The sequence below is a fragment of the Calonectris borealis genome, chromosome 3 (assembly GCF_964195595.1).
Source record: "Calonectris borealis chromosome 3, bCalBor7.hap1.2, whole genome shotgun sequence".
Taxonomy (NCBI): Eukaryota; Metazoa; Chordata; class Aves; order Procellariiformes; family Procellariidae; genus Calonectris; species Calonectris borealis.
In genome coordinates this window covers 1847685-1875358 of record NC_134314.1, presented here as the reverse complement: position 1 = coordinate 1875358, position 27674 = coordinate 1847685, and the positions used below count along the sequence as shown (strand labels likewise).

At 60.5% G+C, this 27674-nt stretch overlaps 4 protein-coding genes across 6 annotated transcripts in view; 2 read left to right on the top strand and 2 right to left on the bottom strand.

Moving 5' to 3' along the window:
* Positions 1-1550, top strand: part of NCOA1 (nuclear receptor coactivator 1) — a 185381-nt gene extending 183831 nt beyond the window's left edge. Inside the window, exon 22 of the mRNA XM_075144789.1 lies at positions 286-1550. Within this exon, the coding sequence (XP_075000890.1) occupies positions 286-453 (168 nt within the window). The 3' untranslated portion in view covers positions 454-1550. The remainder of the gene's footprint in view (positions 1-285) is intronic.
* PTRHD1 (peptidyl-tRNA hydrolase domain containing 1) lies at positions 969-4522 on the bottom strand. 2 transcript variants are annotated; one of them, XR_012672840.1, is made up of 4 exons: positions 3647-3730; positions 2681-3567; positions 1865-2066; positions 969-1059 (listed from the first exon to the last, which is right to left on the bottom strand). XR_012672840.1 is itself a non-coding variant. In XM_075144793.1 (2 exons), the coding sequence occupies exons 1-2, from the start codon at positions 4516-4518 to the stop codon at positions 3397-3399; spliced, it is 456 nt and encodes a 151-aa protein (XP_075000894.1). In that variant the 5' UTR covers positions 4519-4522; the 3' UTR covers positions 3203-3396. The 2 variants fall into 2 exon arrangements, 1 of the variants encoding a protein (XP_075000894.1); XM_075144793.1 differs by lacking the exons at positions 969-1059; positions 1865-2066; positions 3647-3730 and adding an exon at positions 4234-4522 and having other exon boundaries at positions 3203-3567.
* Positions 4518-12496, top strand: CENPO (centromere protein O). 2 transcript variants are annotated; one of them, XM_075144792.1, is made up of 7 exons: positions 4518-4623; positions 4976-5212; positions 5695-5864; positions 6237-6348; positions 7138-7397; positions 7852-8023; positions 10371-10692. In XM_075144792.1, the coding sequence occupies exons 2-7, from the start codon at positions 5182-5184 to the stop codon at positions 10457-10459; spliced, it is 834 nt and encodes a 277-aa protein (XP_075000893.1). In that variant the 5' UTR covers positions 4518-4623; positions 4976-5181; the 3' UTR covers positions 10460-10692. The 2 variants fall into 2 exon arrangements, with proteins under 2 accessions (XP_075000893.1, XP_075000892.1); XM_075144791.1 differs by having other exon boundaries at positions 4519-4623; positions 9641-12496.
* Positions 12019-27188, bottom strand: ADCY3 (adenylate cyclase 3). Its single transcript, XM_075144794.1, has 20 exons — positions 26514-27188; positions 22178-22327; positions 18333-18463; positions 17896-18007; positions 17371-17498; positions 16983-17141; positions 16737-16899; positions 16497-16655; positions 16222-16364; positions 15966-16127; positions 15788-15875; positions 15569-15685; positions 15059-15318; positions 14891-14972; positions 14320-14478; positions 13900-14046; positions 13667-13780; positions 13470-13596; positions 13117-13241; positions 12019-12845 (listed from the first exon to the last, which is right to left on the bottom strand). The coding sequence occupies exons 1-20, from the start codon at positions 27186-27188 to the stop codon at positions 12663-12665; spliced, it is 3384 nt and encodes a 1127-aa protein (XP_075000895.1). The 3' UTR covers positions 12019-12662.
* Positions 27189-27674: the final 486 nt, after the last annotated feature.

Here is a 27674-nt window from a genome sequence, read left to right as displayed (position 1 = left end):
TTTTTGGGTTTGTTTTTTTTTTTTTCCCCCCAAAAAAATCCTTTTTTTTATTTCCCCACCCCCCCCTTTTTTTTTTTGGATGAGCAACGTTATGAACCTCGCAGAGCCGAATGAGTTGCAGCGGTTTTCTTTTTATAGGACAAGAAGACAGAAGAGTTCTTCTCTGGGGTGGCTCCAGACTAGAGGAAGTCTCTAGTGAGTTTCCACTTCACGTAGTTCCCAGCTCCGCCGCCGCCGGCCCCTGCCCCGGCCCCGCTAAATCCCCTCTTCTCTTTTGTGTCCCAGCAGGTACAACAGGTTCAGGTCTTTGCCGACGTACAGTGTACAGTGAATCTGGTAGGAGATCCCTACCTCAACCCGCCGGCTCCCTTGGGCACCCCGAAAAACGCCGCCGGGCCGCCGCCGCCGCCGGGCCAGCAGAAGAGCCTTCTTCAGCAGCTACTGACTGAATAATCGCTTTTCGAGGAATGTGAAATTTAAATAAGAAGACGTACAGAGATATATAAATATATATATTATATATTTTTCTGAGATTTTTGATATCTCAACCCGCAGCCATTCTTCAGCTCGTAGTGTTTGGAGCAAAAAGGGGTTTTTTTTTGTTTTATTGGGAGGGGGGGTTGGGTTTTTTCCCTTTTTTCCCCCTTCCCTTTTTTTCACCCCTTTTTTTCTCCCTTTTTTCCCCCCTTTTTTCCTCCCTCCCCCCCCTTTTTTCCCCCCTTCCCCACCCCCCTTTTTTTTATTCCCTTTTCTTTTTTTGCCTTTTTTCATTCCTTTTTTGTTTTTTTTTTTTTAAAAAGCGTTGGATGTCAGCGAAGCGACGAGGCGGGACAGTCGGTTTCTCGAGCCAAAATTACAGATGATTCTTATTTTTGTAATCATTTTGCTGGCTTCTTAATCTGGAGGAAGGTTTCTCGGGGAGGCGGGGAGGGGGAGAAGGCAGCTGGAGGACTGCGGCGGCGGCAGGAGGAGGAGGAGGAAGAGCAATCTCAGTTTCAGCTGGATCTGTCACTGATCACGTCTCGGCGCGGGGCACGGAAGGGGATCGGCGCTGGACTTCTGCGGGAAAAGCCGGTTTTTTTATTCACGCTTAAACAAAACCCCTTCTCTCCCCTCCGCCCCAGCCCGCTTGTGCGTACAATCAGCTTTTTCTAGCAATCGTGAGTTTGTCGGTTTTAAAGAAAAAAAAAAAAAAAAAACCAGAGTATTTTGACCCACCATTTTTTCCATGTTTTATGCTGGTTTCAGGCCTCCGAGCGAAACGGGGAGGGAGGCTACAATGTGTATATTACAACAGGAGGAGGAAAAAAAAAGAAAAAAAGGCAAAAAAAAAAAAAAGACAAAGAACAGTTTGGGGAAAAAACTGCAATAATTTTTAGGGGGAAGGATGGGGGGAGGGGTCTGTCAATTATTGTAGATAAAATTTTCTGATTAAATATTAAATAAAATTAAGCAGTCGGTTCTTTCTGCTTTGATTGTGTTTAACAGCTGAGGTAGCTTAAACTATTTAAAATAATAATAATAAAATAATAATAATAATAATAATTGAATTCTCTGTTGGGAGACAGCTTATTTTTTTTCCCCTCAAGCCTGTCACTGTAAATAGCTCTGAGCTCTGTATAAATTTGTTTTCTTCTCTTTTAGTTGGGGGTCGCTTTTAATATTCACTGCTGACTTTTAGGGGGGGAGGGCGGCTACGGGGGATTTTTTTTTTTTTTTTTTTTTTTTCCCCTCTCTAAAAATCGCGCTGGTGTGTGGAAAAATGTGTAGCTTTGTGGATTGACATTTGCAAGAGTTAAAGATGACAAAAAAAAAAACCAAACAAACAAACGAGAAAAAAAAAAAAAAAAAAAAAAAAGAGAACCGGAGTTGCCAGCTAACGTTTCGTTGTTTCTGTGCCGAGGGGGATGCGGAGCGGGGCCGGGGCCGGAGCGCGGGCAGCCGGGGGTCACGCCGCCCGTTCACCGGGAACCCCTCTGTCACCGCGGTTTGTCACGCTGGGGAGCTGGAGATCAGGCGGTGTGGGGCGTTTGGTGGCAAAAACCAGCGTCTTAAATCCCAAAGCACTGCAGAGAAAACACAGATACAGCGTGCGTGCGGTTTAGTCACCGAATTCACCGCGGGAGCACGGCGCAGGTGGCGGGCACCGGGAAGAGGGGAGCGGACCCCGCGCCGCAGCTCGGCTCCCCGCGGTGACACCGGGGTTTTTGTTTTATTAAACCGGGGGGGCCGGGAAAGGGCTCAGGGGCAGCTTTAAACCCCGGCCCTCGGCCTGCGGCGCACCCCGGGCCGGGTCCTGCCCTGCCCCCGCCGCAGGGGGCTACGCGGGGTTTCGGCGCTGGGTTTCGTGGGCGAGCGCTCCGCGGCAGCGCGGCGGGGGCTGCCGGCACGGGCTTTGCCGGTGCGCGGTAACGCCTGGGTGGAAACGCCGCTGGGGTCGGCTCTGGCGAGAGAAACGGCGCCCGGCTCCTGCCCGGAGCCCGGACCTGAGGGCCGGGGAGCGCGGCGCCGTGCGGCGCCCGGCTCCTGCCCGGAGCCCGGACCTGAGGGCCGGGGAGCGCGGCGCCGTGCTCACCGTGGCGCTGGAAAAGGGGGGGTTGGCGGGGCGGGGGGTGACAGCGGCATTCGCAGCACGACTGGGACACGGAGAGGCGGGGCAGCCGCGCTTCTACCTGAAAACGCACTTTTTTTTTTATAAGTGGCTCATTTCAAACATTTTCCCTGTAAAACGAGGCCGAAGGCAGCAGGACGAGGTCTGCGGCGAGCCCCGGCTCGCCGGCCGATGCTGCCGTCTGCTGTTTGCGTGGCTCCCGGCAGCGTTTCGTGGCGCGGTTCAGCGCGAATAAAGTCACGGACGAACCGGCCTTGCTTTGGTGCGGGAGGAAGGCGCGGCCCGGCGCGGCTCCGCAGCCAGGGAGCGAGGGGCGGAGGTGGGAGAGGCGCCGGCAGCGGAACCAGCGCCAAATCCGTGCCGGCGGCCAGGCCCCGCTTGCGGAGCTCGGACACGGGGAAAGCAGCCGTTGGGATGGACGGACAGACGGACGGGGAAGCTCAAAGGGCTGCCCGAGGGGAAAGTCGCCCCTAAAAAGCACCAGAGACATTTTCAAGTGCGACAGAACCTAAAAGTTTGCCTGCGCTGGCGGTGGGACGACCTACAAGCGCGCCGGCTGCGCGCAGGCAGATTAATACAACGCGTAGCCACTTTCCGCACAGAGTAACATTTAATCCTCCCCACCAAAGAGCCGTTTCACGCTGTGTAACGGCTACCGCCACGCAAGGAGAAGACTCCCTGCTCAGCACTAGCCCCGCGCTCCCGAGACACAGCAGCTTTCCTCCCGGCGCCCGGCCGGGGGTGCGCTCTGGCGCAGGAGGAGAGGTGCCCGTGCCCGGTCGCGGTCACTTCAGCAATTTAAATTTCTTCAGGTGCTGGTGCACTTGGTCTTTCGGGTAGGGCCTGAGCGCCAGGCAGGTGGCCACGTTCTCGGGCTGCTCAGTCCACACTTCGTGGTCGATGCTGTGCTGCTTCAGGGTCTCTGCCAGCGCCGTCAGGGCGGCTTCGTCCGGCGCCTGGGGAGAGACGAAGTCTGCTGTGAGGGCTGGGGTGCGAGGGTATTAGGATGGGCAAGCCCCCTACTCTGGATCGTACCCAAAAGGCATTTTCTTCTTGCAGGCCCGGACTGCGCTGCCGGCCTCTGCAAGCGCTGCGGGTAGGAGCTGGGGGTTGTGTAAACCTTCAGAAATGCAGGTTTTGCCCCTGAAAGCTCACCCGCCCCAGGGTCCACACAGCTCGGCCCGACCCCACGCCCACGCAGAGGCTGCCCCTCCGGCGGTGCCCGACCACGGCCCTGAACCCCCCGCCTCATGCTGCGGGTGGTTGCGGGGCTTCACTGGGGGTAACGGCGCCTCCGGGACCGGAGGCCTCGCAGCCACAGGGGCCGGCGGCCCTGGGGAAGCTTAGGCTGCGGTTCACTCCGCGGGGGAGACGGGCGGGAGGGCAGGCCGGGCCCGGGGGAAACGGGCGGGAGGGCAGGCCGGGCCCGGGGGCGGGCGAATCACGGCCGACCCCTCCCCGCCAGGCCCGGCCGGGGAGCCCCCACAGAGCCGCCGCCCCGCCGGCCGCCCCCCACCGCCCCCTCAGGGCTGTGCCGCGCCCGCCCCGAAATGGCCGCCGCCCGCCCTCTCCGAGCGCGGCGCTCCCGGCGTGCCCCGCGGCTCCCGGCCTGCCCCGCGCACCTCCAGCACGACGGTGCGCATGGCGCCGCCCAACTCCAGGTAGGCGCGGGTGTCGGGGTGCTGGCGGTGCGCATGCGCGGCGGCCAGGGCGGCGTGGCAGCCCTGCGCTACCACCGCGCCCAGCGGCCAGGAGCGCGGCGGCCGGCCCAGGTCCCCCCGCAGCACCACATACTGCACCAGCGCCGCTGCCGCCGCTGCCGCTCCGGGCGCCGCCATGCTGCCGTACGGCGCCGCACAGCCTGCCGGGAGGCGCGGCGCACGCCGGGAGGCAACCCCCGCCGCCATTTTGTTGTACGGCAAGCGGTGCAGGGCAGGAAGGGAAATGGCGTCAGGGGAGGTGACGCTCTTCCGGCGGCGCTGAGGCGCGCAGTTTGAGCGCCGGTTGCTATGGTGAGTGCGGGAGCCGTTGGGGAAGCGGGCCGGCGGGGGGGCCCGGCCGCCTGCGCCCCCAGCCCCGCGGCGCGGCCCCCTCAGCCCCTGCCCAGCTCCCCCCTTGTCCCTGTCCCCCTCGGCGGGGTCCCCGGGGGTCCCGGCCCACCCCAGCCCGACCGTGCGGGGAGAGCCCCGGCACCCCCGGGTGCCTCCCTGTCACCTCCCCGTGGCTGTGGCGGCTCTCCGGGCTCGTCCTGCGGGCGGAGGCCGGTGAATCGTGTCCGTGCCAGCGCTCCCGGGGGGTTTCCTTGCGGGGCCGGTGTGAAATGGTGGCTTATAGAAAATGGTGGGTTATAACGTGTCGTTTCAGCCGTCAGCCCGTGGGATTGTTCCTGCGTGGGGCCGGCCCGGGTGCTAGACCTGCCCTCGGCGCTTCTCGGAGTCCCGTTGCAGCAGGAGGAGGAAGAGGAAGGTCCCCTGAGGAAGAGCTCTCGCTGCCCCCACGTCGCCGCACCCCAAGGGACGGAGCCTGGCCTGACGTCTGCCTTCCTGCTTGCAGGAGAGTGGCGAGGGACGATGGAGGAAGGGAAAGCGTATTCACCGGATGGTGAGCGGTCTGGGGCGCAGGACACCCGAGTGTGCAAAGTGTGTCCTCCCGCAGGAGTGAACCCTAAAATGCTTGGGCCAGAAGTGACCCCCTGGCTTGCTGAGTCGTGTCTTGAGTCACTCTTGGCCAAGTTAGGGTATGGGGGCTTCAGAGTAGTCACTTCGGGTTAGAAGTAACACTGGGAATTGCAGATCTCTTGGGATCGGGACTGGTGTGTTGGCTAGCTTACTCTGCTTTTCAGGAGCTTAGCTAGCTGGTGGGGGGCACCCCGGTGTTTAGGGTCTGCTGGCACTCAGCCTCGCTGTTTAAAATTCCCGAAAGCCTCTTTGCCAGATGTTTGCCTGCCCTCTGCCCCTTTGAAAAGCTGTTGTAAGTGGTTTCTTTATGTATCTGCCCTGGACCGACTTTAGTTTGGGTACCGCAGTGCGGACCACTAATAATCACAGCCTGGATTTTTGAGTGTGTCGTGCTTTTCCTCGCAGGGGTGTTCGCTCACCTGGAAATGCTGGAGGCGCGGGCTTATGAGGCAGCCGTGAAGCAAGAGGAAACGGAGCAGCAAGAAGAGAAGCTGGCCAGGCTGAAAGCGAGAGTGCAGGAGCTGAGACTCCAGAGGGATGAGCTGCGGGCTAAAGTGGACCTGCAGCAAAAGGGGGTGAGAAAGGGCTTGCTGCAGACATCTGGCAGAGGGCTGTGGTGTGCTCATGCTCTCAGAGGGTGGATTTACCAAGATTATTCATATAGAGTTAACGATTATTTTTTTATTTTCCCTTTTTAAGTGACATGTAGTCCTGGTGTCCCCTCTTTTCAGTACCGTGTAGTCCAGAACTGCTGGGTCTACTTGCTTGGAAGTTGTGTGGCCATTTCTGAATTCTTTTCTTGAGTTTTTCTCCCCTCTTCTGCTTGAAATGCCATCTCACTTTTCTCAGAGCCAGGTTATTATTTCTCCGTAGCCTGACTGGGTTCCCTGCAGGTGACAGGTTCGTGTCAGCGATTTCTGACCTCTCTTCTCTTCTGGCTTTTGTAGCAACTTGGGAAAGAAGGAGTCGTGTCGGATCCGGCACAGCCCAGTGCTCGGCCTGTTTTAGAGTGGAAGATAAAAAGCGTTAAAGCCATGCTGGAGGTCTTTTACCTCACAGGTAATGTCTCAAGATTTGCATGTGTTCTGCCAACGGCTGCGTTTCTGGGGTGCTAGATTTTGGAAAATGAGCCTGATGTGAAGTGTAACTTCCCTGTTAACGTTGCTGCTGTTGTGCTTGGAGCATTTAGAGTCTGAAAATGCTGGAAGAGCGGTAACCTTGTAATCGCCTGCCTTTCACAGGAGGTCTCTGGGATGTTCCAGGAGCTATGATTTACTGAACTGTATCATTTAAACTAAATTCTGGAAAACGCGTAACTACTTTATGAATGAAATCTTTGGGAATTAGGCAGTTAAATATCCAGCGGGTCTGGGTCTTCCAAGCAAGCATCTCTCTTCGTCTGCTCCTGAGCTTTGTATTTTAATTTTTTTGGTTTCCGACGAGAGTCACCTTTGCTCTCTGTTCCGGAGAGTGCGAGGATGTGAGTCCTGCCTTGATGCAAGTGCGCTGAGCCCCGCCATGAGCGCTCCTGCCGCTCTCCTTGGGGCAGTGAAGCGCTGCCTTCCTCCGCCCAGGGCAGCCTGTTCTCCCTGTCGCGCTGGAGCTAGAACCGTGTTTGGAAGTGGCAGCATAACTCAGTTATTGGGAATTTAAGCTGCTTGAATTCGTTAGAGGTCCCTTATTAAAAAGTTGCTGTGTTTTATGTCCCTAAACGCTTGCGAGTCTTTAATCCTCTGAGGGAGCTCCCTGAGCTGGCGTAGTACGAGGACGCAGCCCCTCTTGCAGTCTGTGTTGCCCCAGCAGAGCTGCCGTGCGGTTTGCTGAGTAAACCCTCTCTCTGGACCCAAGGGATCAGTGGGAAGCTGACCAAGCGGGGAGTGTGTTTCTGCATCAGCACGGCTTACCAGGGCACCTACTTGGATTCCTACTACCTGGACCTGCTCGCCAAGCCACAAATGCAGATTCACCGCCACTCCGTCCCCATCTTCATCCCCCTGGAGCAGATCGCCAAGAAGTACTTGCAGACGGACATCAGGCGCTTCTTGTCTGTCTTGTCCGACCACCTCAACGCTTACGTGGGGAGGAGGTACCAGGCAGACCAGTTACAGGTACCAGCGGCCGCAGCAATGCTGCTCACCCGTCCTTTTCCCTTTGATGTACCAAGTGTTACGAGTCTCTGAAGTGCTGGGGGGAATCTTGGCAGTTTTCTTTATGTGGAGCCCCGTTCTGGTTTTTAGATCTTCTCGTGCGACTATAAACTCGATTGCCCGTTTTGTCGATTGTCACGTACTTGGATGTTGTCTGGTGGCTCATTTAAAATTTGCTGCCAAACTCCGGAGGTCCCTAAGCTGAAGTAGCTGCGATCTTGTAAAAACCCACTGGAGGACGTGGCTTAAGGATGTGCACGAGCACTGGTTTATTTAAATCTTTCCCAAGTGAGGGTTGCTCGATGTACAGCGTACGGGCGTACGGTGGGGGCACTGCACTCGGCGAGCTCCCAGCCCCACGCTAACGGACTCCCTTCCTAGCTTCGTGTTTCAGAAGTTGTCTTCGTCCCTCCAGGAACACTTTTCAGACCAGATAGAAGGAACCTTGCAGAGGAACTCCTTGTGTAACTTGCTGGTCTTTAATTACAACGTGTCAAGTGAAAGCAAGACCTTTCCGTTCAACGCGAGGCTGCTTTACGGAGATCTCTGTCGCAGCCTCCCCACTGAAGTCATCGTTTCCTGCGCACGTAAGTGGACGGTGCGGGGATCTGTCTGGGGGTGTGGGGTGAGCAGGCCGTACTGCGGTTCCGCAGACAGATGGGGTTTCTTTCTAGTTGAGTTTGGGGACTAAAGGGAGCAAGCTGTCTTATTTCTGAGGGAGAAAAAATTACAGAAGAGGTTGTGTGCAATCGGTGCTGGGTCTTCAGGCAGTTGTAACTCATCCCTAGCAGAAGAGCACAGATCTCTTGCCATACTGGCAAGATGGGGTGGCTGGAGGGAGGGAAATACGGGGCTGAGAAAGGAAAGGTGTGAGCGCAAGCTTGGATGGCGTGAGACGGACGGGCTGCTGGTTCCCAGTTTGCGATTACTTGGAGTGCAGGCTCCGGTACGGTCCCAGCAGGGTCAGGATGCTACAAGGCTCACGGGTAGCGCCCAGCCTGTGCTAGCGCACCCTGCGCACGTGGGAGAGCCTGGTGAGCAAGTGCAGCTGGAAACGCGGACGCTGCCAGCCTCAGCCGCAGTGATAGTTTGTTCCAGTCGACTTACGGCCTTGGACTCGTTTCCGATCCTTGAAAACCTGGCACCCAGCCCCGTGATCTTTCGGAGGGTGGGGGTTACTTGTAGGCAAATAAGACAGGCTCTTTTCAGCGCCAGGAATTTCTCTCTCTCAATGCAATCAGATAAATGACTAATTGAGGCCTGGTGTTGTCTCACATTGTGCAGCCAGGCCCCAACTGCCCCTGCTGCACTCGTAGGTGCGCTGGCATGTGCTGCAGTGCATCGGCAGAGAGAAGAGAGGCAGGAGCGAGGGCTGTGACCCCTTTGAAAGGGTCAGGGATACTGCGAAATACTCGTAACAGAGATCGGAATGCTCCTAACAGAGATCTCTGCCTGAAAATCTTTCCCTGACGCCACCTGCCCCCCCTCCTCTCCATCAGCAATGCTCCCTCCTCCCGGTACGGCAAAAACCGACTGCAGTGCTGGGCGTCTGGGGCAGCCCTAACACCGTGGCACGGCTTAATCCTGCATCTGCGCTACTGGTTACTACAAATGCCAAACTGGGCTGAGGAATTTGCCCGTCTGTCTCCCCGTGTTTCCAGCCACGCCGTGTCCCGCTCACGGCTGGCTGGCCGGGCTGCGGAGCGCGTGGGCCAACGTGCAGCTAGATGGAGCTCCGGACAGAGCAGCTGGGACTAATAATCTCCTCTCTCTGCCATCGGTCACGGTCTCAGGCCTGCTTCTGCGAGCTCCTTGGCTCGCAGTTAGGCTGGAGGAGGAGTCGTGTACAGTTCCCCTCTCCTTTCCTTGCGGTAGCCATCCTTTTATAGGTGAAGTTCTGCCTTTGCTCACAAATTGCAGTGTCTTCTGAGCTGAGAGGGCAACCAGGTGGCTGAGGCTCCCACGTTACTGTCGGCAGTGGGTGTTTCTTAAGGCGCTCGCGCTTTCTGCAGCCGTCAAATCCCATGGGGGAGCTGCGGGACGCGGAGGGTTAAGAAGGAGAGAGAAGGGTTATGAGACGAAAAACTGTACGGCGAGGGAGAGTGAAAAACTCTCTGGGGACAAGGGAAGAATGAGAAGCAAATAGTTTTATGCTGGCAACATGGTGTTCCTTTCCCACTGATCCGTCCGCTTCTGTCTGCCAGCGGACGCTCCCGCATCTCTAGCAGAGACGGCAGCGGCTCACTCGGACCTGTTTCGCCGCGGGGCCCTGCACAAAGCCTTCCGCTCCTTCAGCAGCGCGGAAGAAAGCGGGGATGGAGCTGCGTAAGCCACCCCGGCTCTCCTCAGTAACGCTCCTCCCCGAGCTCCCCCGCCTGTGGGGAGCGATCTCGAAATGCAAACGTTTTCCGTGGACTGCAGCGCTGCTGCTGGGAACCCCCCGAGGAGCGACTGGCCCAGTTTGAATCTCGAGAGCGATGTTTCCTTGAGGCTTTTGGGCGTCTGTTGTTGCAGGTAATCTTTCCTCAGCGCTGTGCTTCTTGCTTGTTCGAGTGCTGATCTCTGCGGTTGGGTGCCGCAGAACTCCGCAGTTGCAGAAAACTGTCTCACGGTTGGAATGAAAAACTATATTAAAAGTTCAAGATCGCGGTGCTTTGGGGGCGATGCCCGACGGATCAGCACCGTGCACTTATCCGGCGCACCTCAAAAAGAGGGGAGCAAGCGGAGTAATCTGTGCCCTCCTTACTACAGCCAGGAAAGGACGACATGTTAGAAGCTGGAAGGGGTTGAGGGACAGAGGTGAGGTTTAGTTATGGCCAGCAGCAGCCCGTGCCCTCCTGGGGCTGTGTTAACCCCCCCCAAGCACGAACGCTGAACTTTCCAGAAAATTTCACACCGGCAGTGGCTTTACACGTGCTGTTTCCTCCCCTCCAGGCGTGGGGCAGCTTTGCTGGTGTCCTGTCGTCGTGCTTCAGGTCTGGATCAGATCTGTAAAAACTTGCTGTTTTGTAACAATACTTTAAAAACCTGTTAATGAAAGTTCTACGTTACTGAAATTGTGGTGTTTAAAAAAATTTTCTGTGGATTTCCTTTAGCCTTTTAATGTGGTTTAGTAGAATAAAATGGGGTTTAAATGACAGTATATATAATGGGGTTTAAATGACAGTGTTTTCTCCTCTCTCATTTTTATGCCAGTCCCATGTGTGATAAGGCACAGAGAAAGCACTTTATAATTTTTTTTTATTTTTTCTGTGATCATTAAACCTCCTTTTCCAGAGGGAACTGGACAACCTGCTTAAATGTAACCTCCAGCTTTTGAGTGTCGTAGCTCCAGGTAGAGATTCCTGCCCCTAATATTCAGAGCTTCTCAGGGAGGAAGGCTGACCAGGCTGACACCGACCAGCTGAAGCTGCTTTAGAATTGCTGACAGCTCGTGGGGTGCTTGCGGGGTGAGCATTCGCTCGCTCCTCTTCGGAGAGGCCTGGGCTTTTGAACGATGCCAGCTGTGCACCATCGGAAGGCATTTTCATTGTCCCCCATCGCTTTTAATTCTGTGGTTGCGTTTTCTTCTGTGAAAAATGTTTGGAAAGTGGAAAAAGCGCTGCTGGGTGCCTCGCCTGTGCCTGAGGGCAGCCGTCAGTTTGCAGGGGCCAGGCTTCTGTGTAAGTCCTGCCCTGCCCTTGCGCGCCTTCCTGTGGAGGTCCCTTCTCCCACCGCTCCCGCGGGGAGGCAGAGCCTGACCTTGCTGTGGGGTGAAGGTCTGGGCCGGGCTTTTGGGGGAAATCTGTGGGAACTGGGCACTTAAGGTGCTAGGCTAAAGTGCTCCGCCTTGTCACTGAGGCAGCTGCGGCAAAGCCAGGCTTAACCCAGGTCTTGGGCCCAATCCCCTGTTTGTGTGGGAGAGAGGGAGGCAGGTCCAGGCCATGAGACCCGTCACACCCCCGGGCTTCTATCCCAGGGTACAAACACCCCCAGAGGGCTGCGTCTGGCAGGGCGGGCGCGGATGCGGGTTTCTCCCCCTCCCCAGCATCGCTCCAGGTGCCCGTGGGTGCTGCTTGCACCCGCAGCCGGGCCCTGCGAGCGCAGGGACGGAGCAGCGCGGGTGGTGGATGTGGATTTTTATTTCCTTCCGCCTGACGGGGTGGAGATTAAACTCCCGTATCGTTCGTATCACCGTTCCCAGTGGTTGGGTACGCGGCTGAGCCCCGACGAGGGAGAGGAGGGAATGCCACCGACGGGAGGTGCTCCCCCCTCCAAAACCAACGTCCCCTCGGCAAGGCGGTCAGACCCTTCTCGCCGTATCCACAACCCCCGGAACAAAGCAGGCGCAGAATCAGGTCTTTGAAATCCAACTGCTTCTATTCAAGAAACAAGCGGCGTAGTTACACGCTGCGGGTGCCTGCCTTCGCCCCCGGCCCTGCCGGCACCAGCTGTAACGCACCGGTCCCCTCCTCGGCCAGTCCCTGGTCCTCTCCTCCATCAAGCGACAGCAACGTGACAGCAGCCGACCGCAGCGGACGAGCGCGAGCCCCGCCGCGGGGAGGGAACGGGCACGGTTAAAAATATAAATGTCAGTTTGTACTCTTATATTATATATATATTTATATATCTGAAATACACAATATCGGTTCCTTTTTCTTCTTCCCCGAGTCGAAGGCGGCTCTGCGCGCTCCGTCTCCCCGATCTCCTAACTACGGTGGTTTTGTGACGAGGATGAACTTGGTACGAACTAACAGCAAACCCCGGATGCTCCCGGTTTGTAGCTACCGCTCCCGGCACGCAGGAGAGACGTGGTGTCTTCCCATCCGGCCCTGAGTTTGGATCTCCTCGTGCCCAGCGCGCGGCGGCCGGGGCCCGTGATGCTACTTGAAGGTCATGCTGTCCCCTGGCGCGGCCCTGGCGTGTCCCCGGCCCCGCGCCCGCCGAGGGCTGCGAGCTTGCGTGCGCTTGCGCACCAGCGTGAACGGCCGGAGGAGCCCGCCGGGGCGGCCCCGCGTCTCCCTCCTGCTCGGCCGCAGGTGCGATGGAGCAAAACCCCCCCCCCAGAAATCTCCGGCGGGGGCTCGGAAAGGGTCGTGCGAAGGGGTTTGGTTTCTCAAGTTTGGTTTCAGATCCGGACCGCGGTGGGATGGACGTCCCCGGCGGCAGGCGCTGGGCCCCCCACCCCAAGCCGCCCCGCTCGGCGCCGGGAGGCGGTGGCTGTGCTGGCGGGCGGGCGCCGGACCCTCAGGAGCTGTCCACCACCTGATGGGGCAGGGTGACGGAGGAGCCGTTGACGAAGGAGCCCTGCTTCTCCCGGCCCTTGAGGAAGAAGGTGAGCAGCTCCCCTTTGCCCTTGACGTAGATGGCTCCCCGGCGCACGAAGCGGAAGCCGTACTCCTTCAGGATGAGGTGGGTCTCCTCCACCACCTGCGGGGACAAGCAAGACGTGGTGGGAGGCCGGAGGGGTCCTTGAGATGGGGAGCAGGGACCCCCCACGTGCCACTCGGGCAACAGCCTGCCCCGCTGTCTTGGGGTGCATCACCTTGCCCCATTCCCAGCTCGGAGGAGCCCCTCAGCCAGCCCCAACCCTCCTGTGTGCTCCTGCCAGCACTTTCCCCCTCCCACCCAAAGCCTGGGGTGTTTCGAGGGCTGCAGCCCCCCATGGGTGGCCGATTTGTGCCCCCCCTCGTCGCCCCACCTGTATGTTCCCCATCACGCCGGTGGACTCCATCCTGCTGGCCACGTTCACCGTGTTGCCCCAGATGTCGTAGTGCGGCTTGCGGGCGCCGATGACGCCCGCCAGCACGGCCCCCTTGTTCATGCCTGTGCAAGACGGGGAGTAGACGTCACCTCCGCGCCTGGTGACACGGACAGGACACCCTGGTCTGCAGGAGAGTCCGTCCCAGGGGACGGGTCGGGGCCATGAGATCCCCCCCCAACCCTGCTGCCTTCAGCTGCTGAACTACAGCCCCTGCCCAGTGTCCCACCACTCACGGGGAAGGAGGGACAGGGGACGCCGAGGCAGACCCTGCCCCACACTCATGGACTTGCCTATGCGGAGCATGAAGTTGTTGAAGGACTGGTAGTTGATGTTCATCAACGTCACCTTCATGGCTAAGGCAAAGTCAGCCAGGTCGGCCAAGTGCTGCCAGCGCTCCTTATCCGAGAGGGTCTCCTTCTGCAAGGGCAGCACGGGTCAGGCCTGCCCACCCCTTGCCCGCTGTCCCCCCACCACGGGGACCCCTCACCTTGGTGCTGTAGCCATTGGCGTTGGCATCGGGGGTCACTCCAGAAGCAGCCATGTAGGTGCTGCCGATGGTTTTGATTTTGGTGATGCACCGGAATTGGGGTTCGTCCAGGAGCTGAACCACGGAGACAAGACCCTCAGGCACCCTGGAGCCATGGCAGGTCCTTCTGCCCCCAGATGGGGCAGGAGGGGAAGGTCCGGCCAAGCCCCACGGCCGGCTCCATTCCGACTCACCGCGTCGAAGTCAGAGATGATCTCGTTGAGGAACCGCAGGCACTCAATGCCTCCGTTGTTGATGCTCTCCTCCGTGTAGAAGTCGGCGAAGTTGGGGAGGGAGGCGAACATGACGCCGATCTCATCGTAGGACTGGCTGTACAGCTCCTGGGGACAGGATGGGACGGTGGCTGTGAGCCGGGGACGTGCCCACGCGTGACACCAGCACCTCCAGCAAGCCCAAACCCTCCTCTGGAGCCATCTTCCCTTGGCACGTGTGAAAAAATGAGGGTGCTCTGCAACCTCGCCTTGCACGGCCAAGACATCATCTTCACCCAACCACAGCTGCTCAGCCAGAGCCTTTGGCAAAGCCTCCGGATCCAGAGGGGCACCCCCCAAAAAAAGGGGGGGCAAATCCGCCCTCTCCTGGGTGCCCCTCACCTCATCCCGCTTCTTGGAGCCCAGGAAGTGCCGGGCCACGTGCTCGGGCAGCATGTTGGTGACGAGGGCCTCGTTCCAGCGCCGCATCTCGTAGACCCGCTCCTTCTGGTCATGGACATCGATCTTCCAGAGGAAGAGGATCCTGGCCAGCTTCTCCACCTGTGGGTGGGAGGAGATGGCTGCACCCACAGTTCCCACCCACCAGTGGGTCCCCTCCAGTGCTGGGAGCATCCTGGCCGCTGTTGGGCCGGTCTGGGCTTGGGGACAGCCTGGAGAAAGGCTCTGGGACAGGGTGAAGCCCTAACTGGGGACATGAGACCTGCTCCGAGGTGCAAATGGGACCCTGGCAGGGTCCATGTTGCTGCCCAGCCCTAACCACGGGGGTGAGGTGGAGGTGCTCTGCACTGATGCGGTCCTGGAGAGAAAGGGCTTCCTTGGGTGGGCTTCCTTGGAGAAGAGCTGATGATGCTGACCACAGCTAGGGACAAATCCTGCTGCCTCGGAGCTTGCAAAAAATAAGGGCAGGGGCTGAGGGTGAAGACGCAGAGGGGTGCGGGGGCGAGTCGCTCACGTGGCGAGAGAAGTAGTAGAAGCTGAGCATCACGATGAAGATCATCGCCGTCATGGAGTACTTGGAGGGGACCAGTGAGGACCTGCCGGCAGAGGCGGTGAGGCGTGGGTGGGCGGTGGGCACGGCCATGCCCCCCCAACCCGTGCCCACCCCCCTGCCACCCCTTACGTGCTTTGCTGGCCACGGCGGCGGTCGTACTGGTCGAAGATGTGCTCCCAGGCGTAGATGTTGACGATGCCGGTGGCCCCGGTGATCAGCACCATGAGGGTCAGCTTGACCATGTGGCTGACCTGCACCAGCATGATGGTGGCCACCAAGGCCAGCAGGGCGATGTAGCTGTAGTACTTGGGCTGCTCCCTGCAGCCGCCCAGCCGCGGTGGCCCTGCCGTCCCGTTGCCCATCCTGCCATGGTCCTGCTGGCAGCAGACCTGGGGGGCACAAGGGCAGGGTGAAGAGGGGGACGGGGTGCACCTCTCCCCGGGCTGCATGGCCACCTGACAGGACAGGCTGTTTTGCAAGGCAGAAGGACGACACCCGACCTAAAATCCCCCTGCCCGTGGTGCAGTCTTGCTAATTGCTTTAACGATCGGCCGTGTACGGGGCCGTGCACAATTATGGGCTGCCTGGATGGAGGTTGGAGTAGGCTTAGCCCCGCTGGCGCCGGGGCTGGTAGCTCACCATGTCTACGATGTCGGCCATGGTGACGATGATGATGGCGGCCATGGCCCAGGTGTTGCGCGCCCAGCGGGTCCTGTCGATCCAGGTGGAGAAGGCCACGAGCTTTTTGGGGAAGACCTGCGGGGAGAGGAAAGTGGAGAGGGGTTCGCCCAGGCAGGACACGGCGGTGGGACATCACAGTGTCCCATCACCATGAGCAGTGAGCCCATCCCGTCTCACCCGGGGGAAGATGGCAGCCAACGAGCAGAGGGTGAGGATGAGCAGCAGGATCTCCCCCACCACGAAGGTCACGTAGTTGGTCACCAACCTGCCAAAAGGCCAAAAGGGGATGGGTTTGAAGCCTGGTGGGGCTGAGCGCACCTTGGGGCCGCCCGCCCCCACCACCTTCCCACCATACCAGGGGTCGATGAAGACCTCCACCAAGGCAGTGAAGAAGAGGACGACGCAGGAGCAGCTGAAGGCGGCCCCGCTCTGCTTCTCCTTCTCCACCGAGTAGCGCGTCTCCATCTCGGGGTCGATGAAGCGCATGGAGAGCCGGAAGGTGCTCTTCCCCTTCAGCCTGCCGGTGACACTGCCCGTCACCGCCCGGCGGCGCCGGGGACCTGCCGAGCCCACCCGCGTGCCGGGACACGCCGCCGGCTGGGGTGACTCACGCCTGGACGGACTCGCGCTCCAGCAAGGCTTCGTTGAGCAGCTTGTTGAGCTCCTGCTCGTTCTGCGAGGCGTCGATCACCCGCTCGGCCAGGTCCCGCAACCGCAGCCGCCGCCGCGGGTTGGGGAAGGAGGGGTTCACCGCCTGTGCCGGTACAACCAACACATCGGCAAGCCCACACTGGCACCAGGGGGTTCGGCCACCCCGGCGTGGCCATCAGCAGCCCTCCAAATGCAGGCGAGCTGCTGGAAGGGGGATGCTTTGCATGGGCTGTACCTCTCCATCCTCCTCCCCGCTTTCCAGGGCGCCCCTCACCCTGGCGTCGGGCTCCTCGGGCTCCTCGGGGCTGGTGCAGGCCAGGCTGAGGCTCCCGTTGCGCTCCTTGGTGTTGACCAAGGGTGGGGAGCCACCATGGGACGAGGTCAGCGACAGCTTCTGCAAGGTGGAAGGTGGTGGGTGGCGGTGGGGTGTCCCCCCCAAACCCCGGCTGACCGCGGCATCACCGCCGCCACTCACCACCCCGTTGATGCCGTTGCGCAGGGGCTGCTTGGGGACCACGACCAGGTAGGTGACGATGCCCTTCTCCTTCAGGTACTCGCAGCGTGAGCCGCCTTCACCCGGCTCCACCTCGAACTCGCCCTTCAGGCAATCCATGGTGCTCTGCGAGATGTGCACCCGCCTGCCAGCACCGGGTGCCAGCGTCACCCTTGGGTGCAGGTCACCCCATCCCCGTCCCCCCACCTCCCCCCTGGAGATGCTCACCCGGGGATGCCGCCCGCCTCCATCTTGTTGGCCACGGTGACGTCGGTGGACCACACGTCGTACTGCCAGCGCTTCTGGCCCAGCACCCCCCCCAGCACCGTCCCGCTGTGCACCCCCACCCGCATGTCCACCGACGTCTTGGTCTTCTCCCGCACGTAGCTGGGGGGGGCGGAAGATATGGGGTTGACCCCATCCCAGCCCATCCCCACTCCACCCCACAGCCCATCCCCATCCCGACTCCCCCCATCGTTAATTATTTTAATGCGTTTTGCAGAGGCTGGACCCCCAAAGCCCCCAGGCTGTACCCCCAGCCCACCAGCACCCCCTGCCCACCCTGGCACCCCTCCCTGGGGGTGAATGTCCCCCCTCCCCGCGGAAAAGCCCTTACGAGATGGCCTCCACCATGGCCAGCCCCATCAGGATGGAGCAGACGGCGTGGTCCTCCCGGTACTCGGGCAGCCCGCAGATGCAGTAGTAGCAGTCGCCCAGGATCTTGATGCGCAGCTGGTGGTACTTCTGGGGATGGGGGGAGCACGGTGTCAGCCCCCCCACCCATCAGCTGGGACCCCCCCCCAGCCCCCTCCCCACCTCCATCCCTCTCCCAGGATGACCTTGACCCGCGCAGAGGTCTCCCGCACCCGGCAGGGACACAAATAATCGGATTTTCCGTTCCCATCCTGCTTCCCCCGAGGGCTCGGCCGGGAGCCCGGCAGCACCCCGACTCGGGGGGGGGGGCCCCCCCTTCCCAGCTCTATTTTTGCAACACAGGGGCAGGGCGTCTCCAGCATCCAGGAGCAACAATAATTTAACCTCCTCATCCCCATCCCGGGATGCAGCTTTCGGCTGGGGCCGGGGCAGGGTGGTGGCTGAGACCTGCCCCGCTCATTACGTGCCAGGCGGGGGGGGCACTCACGGCTGCCAGCTTGTCGAAGCGGGCGAAGAGCTCGTTGAGGAGCTTCACCAGCTCCTGGGCGCTGCAGGAGGAGGAGAGCTGGGTGAAGCCCACGATGTCTGCGAAGAGGATGCTGCGGGGAGCAACGGCGAGCGGCTCAGCCCCGGCGGGGGCCCCCCCGAACCCCCCCCCCCCTCTTCCCCGCGCTCCTTTTTTCACGGGGCACCCGTGCCAGAGCAAAGGCTGTTTTGGGACACGGCTCAAAGGACGCGCTGCAAACCATGGCCGGAGCAAAAAGGGGCCCCAAGCCACTGTCAGGCTGGTGGGCGTCCCCTGTCACCCTTCGCTTTAGCTGCAAACCACCCCAATCTCTCCCTATTTTCTGGCCAGGACTGAAAAATACATATTTCTGCAAAAAAATTGGAGTTTTTCCCCGCACGGTGGAGGGCCGGCCCTACCTGACGTTCTCGTGGCGGTACATGTACATGGTGTTGAACTGCTGCATCTCCTTCTGGCTGGGGTCCTTCTTCATGTCCTTCAGCATCTCATCGGCCACGTGCTTGGGCAGGATGGAGAGCATCAGCCGCTCCTGGGGGACGGGGCAGGGAAGGGCGTTCGCCACGACGCCAAGCCAAGCCCGTGCCAAGCGCAGCAACGCATGGCGCAAATCCACAGTGCGAATGTGCAGTGCAAATGCAAAGTCTAAATGCAAATGCACGGTGCAAAGGCACGGTCTAAATGCACGGTGCAAAAGCACAATGCGAATGCACAGTTTAAATGCATGGTGCAAACGTGCAGTGCAAAGGCACAGTTTAAACACACGGTGCAAATGCAGGATGCAAATGCACTGTTTAAATGCATGGTGCAAATAGCCGGTGCAAATGCACAGTCTAAATGCACGATGCAAACGCATGGTGCAAATGCATGATGCAAATGCATGCTGCAAATACACAATTTAAATACACGGTGCAAATGTGCAGTGCAAAGGCACAGCCTAAATGCACGATGCAAATGCACCGTTTAAATGCATGGTGCAAACGCACAGTGCAAACATATGGTGCAAATGCACAGTCTAAATGCATGATGCAAACGCATGGTGCAAACGCACAGTCTACATGCACGGCAGAAATGCACGGTAGAAATGCATGGCACAAATGCACGGCGCAAATGTACAGTTTACACACATGGTGCAAACGCACAGTCTAAACGCACGGTGCAAATGCACGGTGCATGCACTACGGCCTGAGCGCTCCCCTCTCCATGGGGACAGAGAGCAGCACAGGGACACTTCCAAGCTGCCGGGCCCTCGCTGCTGGCGCTGGCCGTCCCCGAAGCATCCCAGTGCCCAGCCAGGTCTTCAGCCCAACCTCTCAGCCAGACGCGGGGAAGGAGCGGGTGGATCAAGCCACGGGTGAAACAGGAGCTTTTCCTCCAGGCAGGGAGACTAAGCTCGGAGCGGGGTGTCCCAGGCACCCCGGGGAGCTGGGAGCCATCACCCCGACTCCAAACCTGCACCCACGCGTGGAGGGGATGTACCCAGGGGTGGCAGGTCCCCCTCGGTGATGCTCTGCCAGGGATGCCAGCCACTGCTTTTACCATTTTCCTCCCGATTTTACAAGTTCTCGTCAAGATTTTTGCAAGTGGGAATAAATCCCAGGCAGGGGCGGCTGGGAGGGGGGCAGTTTTGGGGCACTGCAGCCGCCAGCCTCCCTGTCCCCGGAGCCGTGGGAAGGAGGGACAGTCCCACACACTTATTTGGACACCGGCTGATGAGCTGCAAAATTTGCTTGTGCGCCCCAGATCCCTTCTGCAGGCGCGATACAGAGCCCAGCCGCTTGCTGGGAGCTTGAGAATTAAAATGCATTGGGTTGGCCAAGGTTTTATCAGCCCAAATAACCCTGGGACGGTGCTGGGAGTGACCTCGGGGTCTGCACTGATGTCCCCCAAGGTCCCTGTGAGCTGCCCCAGGGTGTCCTGTCCCAGGGCTGGGTCAGGGCTGGGTGTACGGACCTGGGTTAAAGCAGCGGGGGAAGGTTTATCAATTTAAAAACGCGGTGGGTACCCCACATCCATGCACAGGACTCAACCAAGGTCCCCCAGGAGGATCAAGCCCACCTGGGGACATCGTACCCATTGCTGTCCCCGCTGGCCCTGCAGCCCCGGAGCCGGAGAAGGGATAGATCTGCCCGGCTGCGCGTGGGGATTTGCGCTAAATGCAAGTAACTCGCTTAATGAAGGGGGTTTTCCCCCGGGACGCGGGGGTTCTGTGCGCAGCCGCGGCGGGGCTGTTGCTGGAGGAACGGCACCGTGTCCCCATCGTCCCCGTCCCCAGGGGCTGCCGGCGGGGAGGCGTACGGGAGCTCCCCGGCTCCTCTCGGCTCCCGGTAACGGGAGCTCTGCCCGCGGGACTGCCGGTTCAGCCATCGCTGGTGGCCTGGAGGGAGGAGGGATGGATCCGGCCGCCAGCATCGCTCCCTGCCCCGCAGCCCCCCTGCCCCGAGCCACTCGGCCTCACGCTAGCACCTTCCTCAAGATCACAGGCTATTTTTAGCTCAATTCCCTACGGAAAGAGCTTACGTGGTAATAATCCCCATCTCCCTTCCTACACCCCCCCGAACCCACGAGCTGCGACTTCGAAGACGCTCTCACTCGGAGCATCCCCCAGCCCCAGGATTTGCCCCCTTCACCCAAAGCCCTCCCTGGCCCTAACCCCTTATTAGACATCAGAGCACCCACCCAGGTTTCGCAGCAAAGAGGCCGCCGGTGGCCCTGGCCCGGCCCCGCCACGTGTCTCTTGTTGCCATTGGGAGCAAATTGCTGGCAGTGGATCAGCCAGATAAGAGATGGGAGATGGGGAGAGAGGCCCCAGATAAGGTGCTAAAATTAGCCCAGCTCATCACTGGATGGCGGACGGAGTCGGCTTTGAAACAGCCGGCTGGCACCGCGACGCCCGTTCCCCTCTGGCCGCCCCTCTTGCCAGGCCACCGTGACACGGTGCTGGCACGGCCGTGGGTGTGGGGCTCCGCCGCGGCAGGCATCGCTCGTGGGGTGAGTGGAGAGCCGCTCTGCCCTCCCCGTCATGGTCTGCTGCAGGACCAGTCCATGAGATGGCTGGGGTCCTGATGGGGACCCGCTGCCTGGCCGTGCTTGGGGACAGGGACCTGCTCCGTGGTCGTGCATGGGGACATGGACCTGCTGCCTGGCCGTGCTTGGGGACAGGGACCTGCTCCGTGGCCGTGCATGGGGACAGGGACCTGCTGCCTGGCCGTGCTTGGGGACAGGGACCTGCTCCGTGGCCGTGCATGGGGACAGGGACCTGCTGCCTGGCCGTGCTTGGGGACAGGGACCCGCTGCCTGGCCGTGCTTGGGGACAGGGACCTGCTGCGTGGCCGTGCATGGGGACAGGGACCTGCTGCGTGGCCGTGCATGGGGACGGGGACCTGCTGCGTGGCCGTGCATGGGGACAGGGACCTGCTGCATGGCTGTGCATGGGGATGGGGACGTTCTGCGTGGCCGTGCATGGGGACGGGACCTGCTGCGTGGCCGTGCATGGGGACAGGGACCCGCTGCATGGCTGTGCATGGGGACAGGGACCCGCTGCATGGCTGTGCATGGGGATGGGGACGTTCTGCGTGGCTGTGCATGGGGACAGGGAACCGCTGCATGGCTGTGCATGGGGACAGGGACCTGCTGCGTGGCTGTGCACAGGGACGGGGACCTGCTGCATGGCCGTGCATGGGGACAGGGAACCGCTGCATGGCCGTGCATGGGGAAGGGGACGTGCTGCGTGGCTGTGAGCAGGGACAGGGACGTGTCGCAAGGCAATGCCTTGGGATCTGCCATGCGGCTGTGCGCAGGGACAGGGACCTGGCACGTGGCCGCGCCTGGGGACCTGCAACGTGACTGTGCATGGGGATGGGGACCTGCCACGTGGCCATGCCCAGGGACCTGCTGTGTGGCTGCACCTGGGGACCTGCCACGTGGCCGTGCATGGGGATGGGGACCTGCTGCGTGGCTGTGCTCAGGGATGGGGACAGCTTGGTGGTGGCCATGGCAGGAGCTGGGAGGCCCTGGAAGAGGACGGTCACACGGAGAGTCCCCAGATTGAGCACAGGGTGCAAAGCTGTAAATGCATTTCCCACTTTGGGTCCTCCTGTCCCCATTGCCACCAGCCACGGACCCCCTGCACCGGGCAGGGCGCAGGCTGGGGGTGCCTTATCCATGTCCCAAAGCCGCACTGGTGTCCCATCGCTGTCCCCTGCCCTGTCCCCACGCTGTCCCCTTGCCCAGCCGTAGCTCCTACCTGCTGCTGGCTCTGCTCCTCCAGGTTGAGCTTGACCTCGAGGGACTGGCGCGCTTCGAGGAAGGCTTTGCGGTGCTTGCGGTCGGCCATGTAGTAGGACATGGTGCCCACCGTGATGGCGCAAAGGTAGATGGCAACATTGGACAGGATCTTTGGGGACAGAGAAAAGGAGACGGGGGTGAGCAGAGCCGTGGGGAAGCCCATGCACACCCCAGGGACAGTGCTGGTGTCACCTCAAGTCCCTGTTTGGGCAGCAGAGCCTGACAGATGAGGGTGGAAAAAAATATTCAAATGCTGGAGGAGGACATAAAATACACCCTGGGGATAAATCACCAAGCCACGGCCACCGTTAACTGCTGGGGGGACTCACTGGGGACCAGGGGGACCGTCACAGTGGCTCTGCAGGAGGGGTCCAGCCGGGGATCGTGCCCTGAGCATCCCAGGAGATCTCGTGGTCCCCGTGGGCTGACTCCGCTTCATTAAAACTCGCAGAGATGTTTTGGAAAAAGGCAGCAGGGCGGCAGGGGCTGGGCGCAGCCCCGGGGGAAGGCGCTGCTGAAGGCGGGCGGCTCTCAGCGGCTCACGTGCCATCCACTCCCCCCAGCCCTGCCATGGGAATTGCACCCCTTTGTGCAGAAAAAGGTAATAAAACCACAGCCAAACCCTAAAATCATGTATTTACTCATGCTCCTGCCCCTCTACATCCCTCTCAACAGCCAAAAATAGGGGTGTGAGCTGGCAGCACTGGAGATGGACGCCCTTGGGTGTTGCTGGCTGTGACAACCCACCCCGTTTTCTTTGGGGTTTCGCGGGAGCATGGCATGGAAGCTCACTGCTTCGTCCCCAAGGCTGGACCTGTCCCATCCCTGGGCTGGACCCTGTCCCCATGGGCAGGACCCTGCCCCATCCCACGAGCTGGACCCCAGCTCCGTGGGCTGGACCCCATCCCCTGGGCTGGTTCCTGTCCCCATGGGCTGGACCCATCCCATCCCACGGGCTGGAGCCCGTCCCCGCAGCCCGGGAGGGGACGGAGCAGGTTGCAGATGGGAGCAAAGAGCCCTTCGTGGAAAATATGACTGATGAGGGAAAGTTAAAAGAATTCAGTTTGTTTAGTCTAGAAAGGGGAAGAGCGACGGAGAGGATGTGATAACAGGCTCCAGCTATGCCGAAGGGGCGATGGGGACATGGAGATGTCCTCCCACCCCGTGGGCCATGGGCTGTGTGACAGCCAGCGTGGAGGAGGCAGCAGGAAGAGCACGGAGCCATCCCTGGGCTTGTCTCCATCAGGGATGTGCCACCGCGCTCAGCATCCTTCTCCTGATCCCCAAATCCCTGGTCCCGACCTTGTCCTGTCCCTGGTCCCCATATCCCACGGCCCAGCTTGGTCAGAGGAAAGCTGTGAAGTGACCTTGGTCCCCAAGCCATCCCTGGGTGTCCCCGTCCTCGAGGGGACAGCATCGAGCCCCAGGCAGCTGGGTCTCATCGCATGGCGACAGGGAGGAGCTGCCAACCCCTTCCACACAGGGGGGAAACTGAGGCACGAATGAAACAGGCCACATGCAGCAATAAATACAAAGCCCTGGCGCTGGGAGTTTGGGTGCTGGTGTGGCACCATCCCAGGGTTGACAAAATGATTTGTAGCAAAGAAACTTTTTGGGGGAGCAGAAAGAGCCTGAGGAGCAGGGGAGAGCACCTGGGACCCCGAATTGATGCCCCAGGGCCAGATCCTGCCCCAGGCCCAGCGGCCGCAGCGGGGGGATCCCCGGGAAGCCCCTGCACCCGCAGCGCAGCAGACGGCGAGCGAGGAGCCGTCTGGAGGTGGGCCCGGAGAAGAAACCCCCAAAACAAGCAGCCACTTGCTATTTTTAACCAGCCTCTCAGGTTGTCATGACAACGGGCCACTCTACCCGGGCTGGATGGGCATGGGGCAGCTCGGCACGGCTCGGCATGGCTCGGCACACCGGGGCCACTGGAAACCCCGGGGACCCACTCGCCCGGCACCGCGTGGCACAGCCGCATCCCACGCCGAGCACGTTCCGGCTCCATCCTGCAGCCATGCAATGGATGCTCAGCCCCAAACACCTCCCCCAGTGCAGCCCGAGCTGCAAAACACCTCCCAGCACCCCAAACACCGCGGGGAAAGCCCCGACACAGAGGAGACCCCGCTCCTGGCGCTGTCACCGGTTACTATTTGCACTCGGTAATTTGGGGGCAGCGAGAGCAAGACTCATGCAGAAGGAGCGTGCAGAGCCAGCGGACCGAGCCTCATCCCGCCTTCCCCATCCAGCCCCATCTGTGTCCTGCAGGAAAGCTCCCGGTGGGATGCACCGGGGCCATCCAAACCGGGAATGGGTCATCGGCCGAGCCCGAGGGTGCTTCGCAGCTGGTTTGTGCACAACCGTGGCAGATACGGCCTCAAACGCTGCCGAACCCCGACCCCCTGCCACGATTCAGCCTTCGGGCTCGTCCTCGACGGCCGGCAGCGGGACAGGAGCTGCCGGCATCTCTCGTGAACCCCCCTGGGCTGCGCCGGCCCCGCTCCGGCGACATCCTCCGGTTCATCCTATTAATAGCAGTGCCCTCCGGGAGCCGCACCACTGGCTATAATAATAAAGCATATGATGTTTATTTCTGGACATAATGTTCCTCCTTTTGCAGCAGGCAGAGGCTGAGGCATGCCGCGTTGCCAAGGTTTTACCGGCCCCGGACTCTCCGTGCCACGGCAATGATTAACGCGGCGGCAGCGGCGCATGCTTGCTGCCGGCCGGGGGGGGATGCCCGCATGCCCCCTCGCCTCCCGCATCCTGGGGCTGGTGGCAGCGAGAGGTTTCCTTGGCTTTGGATCGGCCACGTGCAGCGTTTGCATCCCAGATAGGGAGCGAAACCTGGGAAAGCCACTGCTGCACCAGGATTTCTCCCACCGGCGCGGTACCTCTGGCCGGGCATCACTGGGAAGGCACCCATGCCACCACCCCAGCACCCAGCCTGGCGAAACTGTGCCCAAGAAGTGCTTTTCTTTGCAAAATCCAGAAGATACCCCATGCTGGGGGACCAGCCCCAAACCATACACCCCAGGGGCAGGGAAAAACCAGTATCTTTGGGGTTTTTTTGGAGAACAGGCTCCATTTTCCAAACTCCTGGTGTGACCATGGGCTCAACACTCCCAAAACCTCCCAAAAAGCAAATAAATAACCCCGCTCTCTCTTCCTATTTAGGCTGGGAGCAGCTGGAGGTCTCCCGGGACCTGACCCAGAGCATCCCAAATTCCCGTAGCATCCTCCCACAGAGCGCACACCATTATGAGGCAGAGCGGATGCTTCCAGCGGGATTTTCCCTGCTGCCGTCAGCAGCCACCAGCACACAAGTTTTCAGTTCTGGCTTTTCCCCCATCCCCGCACCCCGGCCATGGAAAGGCTCCCCAGATCGACGGGTGCGTGGCCAGACAGAGGGGACATCGGTGGGAGGAAAGGGACTCAGCCAAGCCATGAAACCCACTGATTTAGGGAATAAAAACAGTCTCTAGCTGCTCCAGGCAGGTATTTCCCAGGAAATATTAAGAATCCGATGGGCGAGGGACCGCTGTCCCCCCCGCCTGACCCCCACGTTCCATCCTTTGCTCTGGGCATGAACGGGTGGCCCATCCTGGGGGCCACGTTCGGGCTCGGGGACGCTGTTTCTCCAGCTTTGCTGGTGCAGAAAATCACCCCACAGCGTCCCCGGGCTCTGCCCCAGGCGCAGGGCTGGGTGATGGGCATCGCCCAGGGACCAAGCTGGGGCCGAGCGGCCGCCCGGCTCCTTCCCCCTGGGAAAGCTCCAGTGGCTGTTTGTGAGCCCGGAAGCTGGGCTCCTGCCATGTTTCTGCTAAAAATGGCCATTTTTGGCCATTTTAAGCCATTTTTGCGATTCAAAGAGAAATCAACACAAGCAAGGCCACTGGGCAGGGTGGATGGGGGAGCCCGCAGTCCACCGTGCCTCAGTTTCCCCAGCAGCCCAATCGCAACCCATGTATCCACGCAGCCCGGGTGGCTCCTGGGGACGGATCCGTGCTTGCAGGGCTGGGTCTGAGGCCATGTGCCCCAGCACCGGCGGGGGCTCCTGCACTCCCCAGCACCCTGCTCCCCATGCGGGTTAATCCCTGGATATGTTTTGGGGAGCCCCCTGCTCCCAGCAAACACCACAATCAGCTCGCAGGGTCCGGGTCAAACCCAGTTTTAGGGTCAGGGCATAGGGATGGGGATGGACCCCACGGTAACTCATGGAAACACCAAATGGGGATGATTTGCCCATCACCCCCCACCACCCCGGGGGACCCCGCATCCCCCCGCTGGTCCCATACCTGTCTCAGGAGCGCGCCCTCGTCCAGGGCGTCCTGCTGCTGCTGGGCGACGGTGACACCGAGCACCAGCGTGTGAATGGTGCAGGAGACGGCGGTGATGAGCACGATGGGCGCCAAGCGCAGCGGCAGCGTGATGAAGAAGGAGAAGACGAAGAAAGCCTGCCAGCCCACCGTGTCGCTGGCCTCGGGCGAGCGGGAGAAGTTGAGAGCCAAGTAGCAAAAGATCTGGGCCAAGATGAGGACCCAGAGGATGTAGGGCAGGAACCTGCGGGCCACCCGCTCGGGGAGCAGCCTGTACTTGCAGAGGATGAAGAGCAGCACGTGGGCAACCAGCCCGGCCACCGCCGCCAGCACCGGGGCCAGCTTGTCAGCGGCGTAGACCACGGCGCACATGACGAGGACGTAGCAGTCGAAGAGGGCGGCGAAGACCACCAGCACCAGGAGGGTCTCGTGGCGTTGGCGGCGGAAATAGGTCTGGTAGAGGTTCTCCAGGGACTCGGGAGCGAAGGTGAGGCGCATGAAGCGGGGTAGGCAGAGGCATGGTCCCGAGCTGCGCACCGTCACCTCATGGGTCCGACCCACGCCATGCTCTGGGTCCGACGGCAGGCTCACCGAGTAGTCGGCGGAGTACTCGGCCGAGCACTCGGGCTCCGAAAAAGCCCTGTTCCTGGGCATCGTGGCACCTTCCCCTGCTCCGGCCCCGCAGAAACGCCGCGGTCCCCCGCACCCCGATGCTCACCAGGGCATTGCCCACACCATCCCCGTCTTGCCAGCCGCCGAGCCGCGAGGCCTTTCCCCTTCTCCTGCAGCCGTAACCCCGAATCTCGCTGCGTGCCGAAGAGCGGCCGAAGGAGGGAAAGAGGGATAATTATAAATAACCGCCGGCGTGGCGCGGGGAGGCCGGGAGCCGAGCGAGCCTGCCTCCCCAGCTCCCTGCCAGCTCTCTCCCCAGCCCTTGCGCACTGCCAGGTTGCAACCGAAGCGACGCGGAGCAGAAAGATGTCGCGATGCCTCCCTGCTCCTCCTTCGAGGGCAGCCGGTTTGGGGGGCGATCCCCACCGCTCCTCCTGTCTTTACCCCTTTCCGAAATGCTTCGTTCCGTGGGGATGGATGGAGAAGAACCGGGGCGGGGGAGGGGGCCGTCCCGGAGCCCACCGGCTG